At 43.8% G+C, this 11,842-nt stretch overlaps 1 protein-coding gene across 1 annotated transcript in view; it reads right to left on the reverse strand.

Moving 5' to 3' along the window:
* LOC138164938 (5'-AMP-activated protein kinase catalytic subunit alpha-2) overlaps nucleotides 1-10,157 on the reverse strand; it is a 75,015-nt gene extending 64,858 nt beyond the window's left edge. Inside the window, exon 1 of the mRNA XM_069092920.1 lies at nucleotides 10,011-10,157. Coding sequence (XP_068949021.1) covers nucleotides 10,011-10,104 — 94 coding nt within the window. The 5' untranslated portion in view covers nucleotides 10,105-10,157. The remainder of the gene's footprint in view (nucleotides 1-10,010) is intronic.
* Between the last annotated feature and the right edge of the window lie 1,685 nt (nucleotides 10,158-11,842).

Consider the following 11,842-nt stretch of genomic DNA (forward strand, 5'->3'; position numbering starts at 1 on the left):
GGGGCGGCCACATAGTACAGCGAGTAAGAGCACCGGCTCCGGTGCCAGGATGACCTGGAGATCGAATCCCAGGCTCAGACACTCAGCACCACACCCAGAAACACCTGGCTGTGTAACCTTGAGCAAGTTACTTAACCCTGATTGCTTAAAAAAAAAAAACTATAATAAAAAAAAATTGGGACTTTTGATTTCTTGGGAAGCCTGGGCTCCACAAAGGGGCCAATCCAGCCCAATTTCCTCCTCCTATTAAGCTCTGGAGCCCACTTCTTATCCATCTGTACCGTATGTCTGACTGATGGGCAAGATCATCTCTGTCAATAGGTTATCCTTCCAATGCATGTTCAAGTCTGGGCAATAAATATGCTCCATTCACTTGGTCTTTCTCAAGAAAATGGCCAGGCCACACTCTTTGGAGTGGTTCCGGAACTCTTCCAGGACACTCTGCAATGTGCTGGGGCTTGGTGTAATCAATCAGTACAGCATCCATCGTCTGTATTCAAGTCCCTCGAGGACCAGAAATCTCTCCTCAATCCAGATTCGGGGCTGGATCTCCATCCCAGTGGGCATGCAACTTCCTGATTTATGTATCACCCCCAAGTTATGCTCAACGGGTCTTTGGCTTATTTCTATTTTTATAATTTTAAAGAAATTTTGAATGATTAGGATGTATGGGACTGACAAAAGGTCCTTCGGGCAGGGTTTCATTCAACTAAATAAAATAATGTTTTTCTTCATAATCAAGAAACAGAATAATCAAATATTACATTATCTTTCAATCAATTGCTACAGACATAGCCCATTGTTGGATATCAATGGCAAAAGTCTGCTTGTTATTGACTACACATACCCTCATCCAGGAGGCTCTCGGTTCATGCATACGGGACTCTCATAAATATTTTGTAGCAACTGGAAGAACAAGCATTGAGATCAATAAGTACCACTATTCTCTCAATATTAAGAAAGACTTTTTTCAATATCTTCGATCCTTTCCCCACCTTCTGGTTCTTTGAATATTGTTCCTTGTCTATCAATAGATGTTCCTGGGGTGTCAGCCCTGGCGTAAATCTTCTCTTTAGTACCTTCACCCCACTGAGCTTCCCTTCCCGTCTTTCTTTGCATCATCTCTGCCTCTTCCATAAACATATCAGGCTCCAAGTGGGGTCATTTCAATGACCATAGTAGAGATCCTTACAATGATTTGTATAAGCCCTTTACTTTCATTTTTCTTCTTTTTGTCCTTCCATTTTCATCGTTATATGCTCTTGGCATAAATTTACTTACTTTAATGTCTTGCTAAACTTTCTTCACACTGGCTTTACCTTTCACCATTTCTCTCTGCTGTGACTGGACAAAGCTCATATTCATTCTTCGTAACATTACACAAACAAGTTAATAACTTTATCTGGGTTCTTTTTATTTTTGGCATCAACCTGCCCCTATTGTGCAAACAGGTCAGGTATTTGTTGACTAAAGGAATTTCTTGGCTCTTTTACTCTCTTTGTTGTGGCAATTAACTCACATTGGTTAAACCACTAAGTAAAACTATTGTCTTCAATGTGGGTGTCATTTTTGCTATCCATTTCCCATTTCTGATGGCCAATTATCTCAGTGTTAATGTACACCAGATCTTTTTCCCATCAATAATTTCTCTTGGTTTTTATTCATTCTGATTTTAGTTTTGACAAACTGGGGCCCAACACAGATTAAGTCCTTTCCTGTCCTCTAAATTATAATTTATTTCACTTTTTGTACTGTTACATGGTACTTGCTCACCAAGGCCAGCACCTAACAATTCTTTCTTGAAGAAAGTGTTCATGACATAACAGTCTGGTCTGTGGCCTCTCTCATTCCTTCTTCCTGAACTATGATTTCTCCCGTCCTCACCCTTTCCTACGTTTGTACTGAAGTTACCAAGCTCAGCACATGTAATTTAATTTGGTGGGTCTTGGTAAGTTCTTGTTAAAACTTCTCTACCTCTTCAACTCTCAGCAACTGATGTTTGTGTATAAGCTGCAATGATTTTGCTAGTGATCTTTTGGAAAGTTCATGTCATTAAATACCACAATGCATCATGACCAAATATGGCATGAAATAACATTTCTTACACATAGAAAGTACTTTATAAATTAAGTGTTTGTATGAACTAAAATGAAGCTAATAGATATGAAGGTAAAGCACCATATAAATGAAACTATTAAATTTCTGATCCACAGCTAGCCACAAAATCTCAAGAAATGGAAGGGACCTCAGAGGTCATCTAGTTCAACCCATACATAAATAGGAATCCCCTCTCCATCACATTTACAAGGTCAGGCTTCTGCTAGAAAGTCTCCTCAAGTGAGGAGGAACTGGCAATGCCCAAGGCAATCCATGTCATGCTGGGAGAGCTCTTAGCTGTTAAGAAGTGTCTTCCTTACAACAAGGCACGATTTCCTTCTGTATCTCCACTTGCTGGGCTAGGCAAGACAAGGGCCATCCCTCTTCTACATGATAGAACTTCAAAAAATCTATGACGATTTTCATGAAGTCTTCTCTTCTCCAGCCTAAACTGTCCCACTTACCTCACGTGATTCTCGTGTAAAATAAATGCATGGCCTTTCACTGCCCTTGCTGCCTTCCTCTCAGCACTCCAGCTCAGCAAGGTCCTTACTCAAATATGGATCCTGAGCTGAACACCATATGACCAATGTGGTCTGTGCTGGACAAAGTGCAACAGAACTATCCGGTACCTCCCACCTTCCTAATTCTAACACCTCATTAGTGATCACACTGTTGGCATAATGAGCCTGAAATCAATTGATCAACAAGTAATTATTAATCTATTACATGCCAGGAACTAAGAATAAAAAGATAAAAAATAACTGAAACAAGCCTCTCAAAGATTCTGTCAGGAGAGATGCATAACTATAAAACTAGATTCAGAATAAATCTCTACAGAATAGACAAAAAAAAACACACAAGACAGGGTTAAGTACAAGGTATTTAGAGAGGAAGGGAGCTAGCAGTTGGGGAGGTCAGGAAAGAAGAATTCCATGAGGTCGAGGTAAGGAAGGGCATTCCAGGCAACTAGAATGCTCAATACAAAAGCTTGAAGATGGGAGATGGGGCATCATGTTTTAGGAAAAGAGAAGACAGTTTAGCATAGCAAAGTGTGAGAAGGGAAGTGATGTGTGAGACTGAGAAGATCAGATAGGCCTTTATAATGCCAAACCAAGGTGTTCATGCTTTATTGCAGAGGGAATGGGAAGCACGGGGGTTTATGGAGTCACACGGTCACAGATGCACTTAGCCCAATAGTCAAAGTCCCCAGGAGCAGGTGGACTGGAACACAGAGAACCAACAAGGAGGCGGCTGCAATCTTCCCCTCAAGAAGCAATGAACAAAAATTGAAGCCGTATGAATTTTAAAAAGTCAGATACAAGAGATGCTGTGAAGGCACAAACAAGATTTTTCCATGGGTCACAGTATGGGCAGAGGAAGAGGGAGGAACAGAGAATAACCCCAAGGTTACAAACCAGGTAGGCTGGAAGAAAGCAGGTGCCCAGCACAGAATGAAGCCCCAAGTCTGGAAGGGGGCAGGGAGAAGAGGAGGATAAGGAACCATTGTGGACATGGGGAGTTCTCAAGGCTTCTGAAAAGCCCAGTTTGAAAACTCTCCAAGAGGCAGCTGCTAACGCAAGACTGCAGAGAGGAGAAAGACTGGGGCAGGCTGTGAATCTGTGAAGCATCAACATAGAAGTAATCAACTCTCAGGAGCTAAAGAGATCCCTAAGAGGACAGAGAGAAAAGATAAGAGGGCCTGTGCAGAGGGACGCAAAGCTCTTCTAACACCGGGGGCTTTCTTCAGACAAACCGCAGAATGATTGTTCCTGCCCCTCCTAGTCCACGGGGTCAAAACAATCGACACAGGCACACACACGTATGTATGTATATATTCCTACTGAATTTCACTTAATTAGATTTGAAGCCTGACTTTTGTTTTCCAGACTGCTAACTATCCTACCCTGCCTTGTTTCACTGGCAGATGAGATAAACATGATATTTTCATTAATGCCAAGCATTGATAAAAATGTAAGCAAAACCCCCACCAAAACCCAAGGCCAAACATGGGTCCCTGGGCCCTCCCCTGGAGACCTCAAAATGACACTGACATGAATAATTCCTTTAGTTGACTGAGCAAGCCAAGTTCCAAATTCATCAAAGTACCCTATCATCCGGCCCACGTCTCTCCCTCTTTTCTTCAAGAATAACAGGGTGGGCATTGTTCAATGCCTTTAGTTAGAGATGAGGAAAAGTTAATCACTCATAAGTGTCAGAGTCAGGATGTTGAACCAGACCTTCCAACCTTCTCACTACAGGATTCCTCCCCGTGCTGAATCTAACAATTCGGGACTACCTTAAAACTGTTCACTTAAGAAACAATGAACTACAAAGCCTTTTTTTTCAAATCATTTATACTTTTTAGACTATTAAATGAGATTTTTTTCTAAATGCTTGGTAAGTTTTTCTTCTGATCCCTAAAACAGTAATGCTAATAAATCAATTCACTTTTAGACCTCATAGAATTTCTCTTCTTTTAACATGAAAATTTTCTTTTATAAAGATAAAAAAAAAGAATTTTATAAGAAATTGCTAATTTCTATTAGGAACAACTTGATTTTTTTTTTTTTAAAGGCAAGGTCGGGGCAGGGGGAGGATCAATCTTGTGATTCCATTGGTAGGAGATATGCCTCCACCTATGAAAGCTAGTATTTCCTCTGTCACCTGGAGTCTTACAGGTATCAAATAGGGCATCCCCCACCCTGGGGGGACTCCAACCAGATTAAAACGCAACTGGGAAATATTTAGCAAAATAAATAAAAATGAGATAAAATAGAGATGATATTAATATGTGGTTTTCTAAGTCAATATGCAGCCCTGTTTCTATGTAAGTTTGACCCCATTGGCTTAGCACACTGAGTGATTACGTGACTTATCCAGGGTCACACAGCCAGTATATGTGAGAGGCTGGACTGAAACCTAGCTTAGACCTCATAGAATTTCAACTCAATTTCTGTTCAAGGAATGAATAGCAGATGATTTGATTTTATAAGACAATTAAGATACAAATGTTAAGAGTACTTGATACTCCATAAAAGTTAAGAACTGAACTCAGAGCTAAGAAGAAAAACTAAAGGAATGCAGAGTGCTCCCAACTGTCCTATCTTCATGGTCATATAACATTAACTCACCCACCATCAGACCTTTGAACAGAAATTGAGTTAAATTTCTACAAGGCCTAAAATCTTAAAGATTCAAAAAGATCCTGTGTTTTTATTTCCCTTCCCAGATGAAATGATTAACCTGAATTTTGCAGAAAGTGCTATAATCCAGTAAGCAAACAACCAAACAGGGCCTAACTTTGGTTCAGAAATGACACTATATGGTGAAAATCCTAGCATGGAAATTTCTCAGAGAATTCACTCCTTAGAGGAGAGGAGGTCTCCATGAAACAAAGCTTTTTATAAATCCACATGATTTGTGTTAGACCCAGATTTTTTTAAGTTAGCAATTTAAACTTACTAGGAATATGTACAGTGGTTTAAATGCTTCTTTGCCATTGGATTAATTAGGCAAAATGGCTTTTCATTTGACTATCAGGGGCTTGATGAAGACAAAATACTAGGACCTTTTTCCACACCATGAAAGGCTATACAGTTAAGGTAAGCTCACAAACCCCTAGGTGACATGTACTATCCTGTTTGCATTATCCTTTAGAGAGGCTAACTAGCACAGGAACATTTTGTAAATGATATTAATTAATTCATATTCACAGGGCACTTTAAAATGCTGGCATCACACCAATCTTGTGAGGTAGTAGAGAATCACAGAATTTCAGTATCAAAAGAGACTTGAGCAGCCGTCTCGTCCCATCCACAGAGGTTGAAGATGTCCAGGATACTTCCCCTATCCGGTTTCCCTTTAGGCCTTACTGGTTTTCAGTTGACGGTAAGTTCCCTGAGGGCAGGGACTACCTTTTCCTTGTTCTGTATCACCAAAGCTTAGCACAAGGCTTGGCTATTATCAAATACTCAATGACTAACACCGAAAAACCGTTCTCTACGTCATACCCAAAAAGTGATTGCCCAATTCTGGCTTGAGTACATCTAATGGGAGAGCACCCGCTATAAGTCAGCCCATGTCAAAAATCTCAGTTTGATAGAAAAAGTTACTTGATTTCTGAGACTGTCAATGACATACCCATATTAACATAGCCAGGAAGCATCTGAGGCAGAATTCAAACTCAGGTCTCAGGACTACAAACTTGCCAGACTATTGACAGAAAGCATGAGATATCAGCCCAATTCCAAATCATTATGAAGACAGATATCATATGTAGGACCTCAATGATGTATGTATATGATAAATATGTATGTACATATACATTATTGTATGTATACATTAATATGTGGTATAGTAATTTATAATTCTGCTATATTATTGATTAATATATTTACATGAATATATCATATTAAATCTATAATATATCTATATATTAAAATTGTAATAAATATACCTATGTATATTACATCTATAACAAATATCTACCACATATATCAAAGAAGAAGCACATTTCTTTCTTTAAGGAAAAGCACTGACCCAGCAGAAAATCTGGGTTCTGGTCCTGGCTCACAAAGTGGATGCCTGACTCCTCAAGCCTCAGTTCCCTGGTTAATAAAACAGGCATAATACCCCTTATACAATATACCTGTCACACATATCCTGAGGATTAAATAAGACAGTATACATTAAAAAAAAACACCTTTCTATGTCATTCTATGGTTACAAACTATTTTTATAATATGCTTCTCCAGAGCTGGGTCTTGGAGCAGGGCAAAGTAGAGAGTGACCAAGGGTGGAATGGGAGGAAGAAACAATATTTACTCACTTTTTTCTAATGTACATTCTTTCATGCCAAGAAATTTGGTCATCTATGGCCCATGGCACAGTGCTTTGCAGTCATTCAAAGTGTGGTGTTCCAACCTCACCTCAGGGGTACAAATGTCCTGTCCGGATCTGTCCTTCCCATCTGTCCACACTATCCATCTGTCTTTACTACCTGTCTGTCTACACTACCCATCTGTCTACAGTCATCATGCTGCTTTCCAAAGTAACCTAAGCTTGCACAGTACCTAGAAATCAATGCTCCCCTATGCCAGAAATGAGGAAGGAAACACCATCTGCTGATCTTGGCCACAAGCCTTTGGACAATGGGCTTCACATTCCTCCTATATAATGAGCCTGAAAGTAAGAATAACACCTGGCCCACTGATAGAGAAATTAGGACTGGAGGAAGAAGCTTCAAAGGAACCTCTAGATTACCCACCCCCTCCCAGAAAGAAAAAAAAACCTTTTCAAAATCTGTGTCCAGCAATGAGAATCAGGATGAAACTTAAACCAGCTGGAACCAGAACTGAGTCAATGTACAATTAACAGGAGCAGCTAATGAGTCCCTAGGACATTACTAACAGAAAAGACAAAGGGGACACCAGAGCAGCATATGCAGAAATGTCCCCTATGGATAAAACGAGCCCGATGACAGAAGAAGACCTTCCCTTCTCAGGGATAGCTGTCAAATCCCCAGAACACTGGCAGTGAGGATGGGAATTCTGCCCCAAAGCCTCTCAGACCTGCCAGGAGGTATGCATGCCCCTTCAGAATCACAAAGCAGGGCTAAAACATCATCTCCACTAACCTCCTTTGGCATAGGAGGCAATGAAGGCCCAGATCAGGAAAGTGACCTGTCAAAGGTGTCTCAGAGAGTTAGAAGTAAAGGCTGCACCCCAGGTCTTCTGACGCTCAGACATTGCTTTTCCTGCCTCTCAAAAGCTGGCCAGATTTTCCCAGAAAACTGCCTTGGACACCCTGCCCTCCAAACCACTCAGAGACAGAATCAGAATTCCCTTGCCATCCTGATTATCATAGAACTTTGCCCACACAAAGTAACCTCAGAGGGCCTTTATTTCAACCCTCATCTATCCCCATGTGACTCCACTAAAGACCTCTGGTTTCACACAAATGAAGGCTGATTGAGGCCTGCGGTGTGCTGGTAAATGTTAACAGACAGCTCTCCAGAAAAAAAAAATATTCACACGATACATTTTTAGAATTAGAATTCATTACCTCGAAAATAGCTCACTGCATTTTGGGTCAACTTAGCGGAAGGAACATTTTCCTTCTGTGGGGTTAAAGTTTACTTGCTTGTACGGGCCACTGTTGCTTGTCTCCTGGCTCACGAAAAATAAATCAAAATCCTCATCTGTACCACAGCCTTAGAAGACCTGAAGACCACTAGCTATCAGTCCCAGAATGGTCAAGATACTAGCTCCTTCCACAAGCTACTGATAGAGAGCTTAAGGAAATGTGAGGAGCTGTAGGAGTAGAACAGAGCCTTGCAGGTCAGGTCTTGGGGACCTTACAGAGGGAGGCTGCCCCTAATTTTGGGAATAATGTTATCTCCTTGGCACCATTCAAAGTTCAAGCCTGGTGTCACCTCCAATCTCACTCTCACCAAACTATACTCTCCCCTACACAAAATTACTACATATTCACTTTGTACATATTTTTTATTTACTTGAGCATATATATTGTAGTTCCCTTTGCTATAGAACAACTTTATGAGGTCAAGGGACTGTCTTATGACTTTGTATCCTCAGGGTTTGTTCAAGACTTACACACAGCAGGTGCCTGATAAATACATACAGAATGAAAGAGCTTGGGGGGAAAAACTTAAAGCGGTGTAAGATATATTATAAGAAAGATCCCACCATAGTCTAATAAGAATAATGAGCATTTTTTTTTTGCATTTTAGGAAAAAAAGGGTTTTCCACACACTCTCTCCTTTGAGTCTGGAGACCACTGGGTGACCTAGTTACTCTAAGTATCATTACACGTATTTACAGAGGAGGAGACTAAGGCTTAAAGAGATTGACTTACTCATTGTAATCGAACTAAGCTGTGTCAAAGGTGCGATGTGAACTCAAAGTTTCTTCTTAAGCCTAGCAGTGTCCACTGGGCCAAACCACCTCTGTGTTCCCAAAGAGATACCATAGCTCTACTTTAACAATCTACCATGCCCCCTCTGCCCACAACAAGCCAATGGCCAGCCCGAGAGGGACAAGCATTTCTCATCCTGAAAGCTGGGGCAGGCAGAGACGTCGGTCCAGGATTCCCAGCCCGGGAGCAAGAGCTGGGGCTAGCACCGGCATCCAGACGTCCCAGGAGCCCAGAGAAGGACAGGGGCTGTCCTAAGGCCATAGAGGACCAGAAGCAAGACTTAAACTGCTTCCCGGGATCCAGGATCTAGGTGGGAGAGACTTCTGACACCCACCGAGTACAACTCCTTCCTTTTACAGAGGAAGAAACTGAGGACGTTCATGCCGGCAGTCAGGGTGTGAACCCAGGACCACAGACTACAGGGTCTAAGTCCTTTCCACGTGGGAATGGGGAGGGGCATCATTCCTTTCTCCCAAGCCCCACCCTCTGGGGAGAGAGAGTTCACCGAAGCCCCAGAGCAGTCAGGCCCGTCTCAAGGTCACGCAGGTAGCCAGAGGCAGGGCTGGAGCAGGAGCCAACGCCTCCTAGAGACCGGTGTGGGAGGGGCGGGGAGGGTCCGGGTGACCCAGCCCCGGCCACGCCCCCGCGGCTCCCAGCTCCCCCTCCCCGCGACAGGTGTATGCGGGGAGGGGCGCACAGGTGACCCCCCTCCCACCTGGCCCAGCTTCGGTCCTGCGGGAGCGATGCCCTCACCTCCTCCTCCTCCCCCCCCACAGGTGTATGCCGGGAGGGGCGCACAGGTGACCCCCGGCCAGCAGCAGCCCTGGGGGGCGGGACGCCCCCACCCCTTCCTCCTTCCCCGGACAGGTGTATGCCGGGAGGGGCGCACAGGTGACCCCCGCCCAGGAGCGGCCCTGGGGGCGGGACGCGCGTCCTCCCCGGCCCCCCCAGCCCAGGCGCGCCCCCCACTTAACTCTTCACTTTGCCGAAGGTGCCGACCCCCAGCGTGTCGCCCAGCACGTAGTGGCCGATCTTCACGCGCCCGTCGTGCTTCGGCTTCTCCGCCATCGTCCGCCGGCCCCGGCCCGGCCCCTCCTCCGCACGCCCAGCCCCGGCCGAGCCCCAGCTGCCGCCGCCGCCGCCGCCGCCGCAGCCGCCCCGCGGAGCTGCCCCGAGTCACCGCCGCTGCTGGGGCTGCTGGCTACCCACAGTGCCGCGGGAGCCGGGGAGGGGGCCGAGGGGGGGGGAGGGGCGAGCGCGAACTGTCAGGAGGAGGGAGGGGGGAGAAAGGGAGGGGAGCCAGGGGGAGGAGGACCCGGCCCGAGATACCGAGATACCCAATAAATCACAAAAGGAATCCACAGCTTCCCCAGGCACCTCGCTCAGTAATGTTGTCCTTTAAGATGATAGAACGCAGGAAAACCTAGCCGGGAGCCACCAGGTTGTTCTTTCAGGGGGTTTGCGTTTTTATTTATTTATTTTTTTAAGCAATCAGGGTTAAGTAACTTGCTCCAGGTTACACGGCCAGTTATTTCTGGGTGGGTGCTGAGTGTCTGAGCCCAGATTCATCCCAGGTCATCCCAACTCTAGGGCCGGTGCTCTTACTCGCTGAGCCACCTGGCCGCCCGGTTTTGCGTTTTTTTAATTTCCGATTCTGACACCTCCTGCCCAAGATCCTCTCTGAAGCTAATCTGGACAAAATCCTTCCATATCCTACATTTGCAATGAGCTATTCCATATGCAGGCATTTACCGAATGATGCCATCTTTGCATATAATTGTGAGAAAAAAGTTAGTTACAGAAATGGAGCCCTCGTGCACCAAAGTTGGTACCTTCAGTACCAAGGCCATATGAGGGAAGGGGCTGAGCAGTGGAAGGGAGGAGAAGGGGGGCAGGTCAGAAAGAGAGTAAGTACTAGACCTGAGCTAATTGGGATCATAGATAATTCTGCATTTCGTGGAAACTGTTGAGGCTAAATTTTCAAATACTAATAAAGTTTGAGTGTAGGCACCTTAATGTCATTGAGCAGGTTATATCTTTCTGGAAACCAGACCCAGGTCTCTAAACTGACCTTTTATGGAAAGAGCTAAATAAAGGGTCCTGAAAGCCTTAGTATAGCTTTAGGCTACTAAAGCTTTGGGATGGCCTGTATTTATTAATACTAAAAGATAGGAGGTAATAGAAGAATTTGTTGAAAAGCAGCAACTAATGGTTCTGTTTGGGAGGCTAGGTGGCACAGTAAATAGAGTACCAGCCCTGGAGTCAGGAGGATTTGAGTTCAAATTCAGCCTCAGACACTTAACACACACACAAAAAAAAAACTAGGCAGGCGTGTGACCTTGGGCAAGTCACTTAACCCCAATTGCCCTCCAAAAAAAAAGAAAAAGAAAAGCAGCAAGTAAGTGAGATGGCTAATTGTTTTCCAAACCATTAAATTTATTCCTGTGTATGATGGGAGTTGATCACATCTCATAAGTGGCTAGATGGTCATTGTTGCTTATTATATCTTATTTCTTAGTACCCAGAAAGACCATTTCAGAACCACTTTCCCTTGATGGCCATGCAGAGAAAACAGGTAGTTCATGTTTTTTATTTTTTGTTAAATGAGCTTTTCTTTGGCTAAGGGTCACTCCTCCAGGACTCCAGAAAGGGAGGAATGGACAGATGCTTTACCTTGCCCATAGACAGAAGTGTCTTTTTAGGTAGGGACAATTTGTTAGCCAATGTTCCTGGGCTGCCTTGTACCTGAGTAAGAAAAGTAGGCAAATGATCATTTTGTATTGGCTCTGTTTCTTGAAGCTCTACT

This window comes from Petaurus breviceps, unplaced genomic scaffold, assembly GCF_028583685.1.
Source record: "Petaurus breviceps papuanus isolate PSGF00001 unplaced genomic scaffold, PetGlider_PUasm1.0 207, whole genome shotgun sequence".
Taxonomy (NCBI): Eukaryota; Metazoa; Chordata; class Mammalia; order Diprotodontia; family Petauridae; genus Petaurus; species Petaurus breviceps.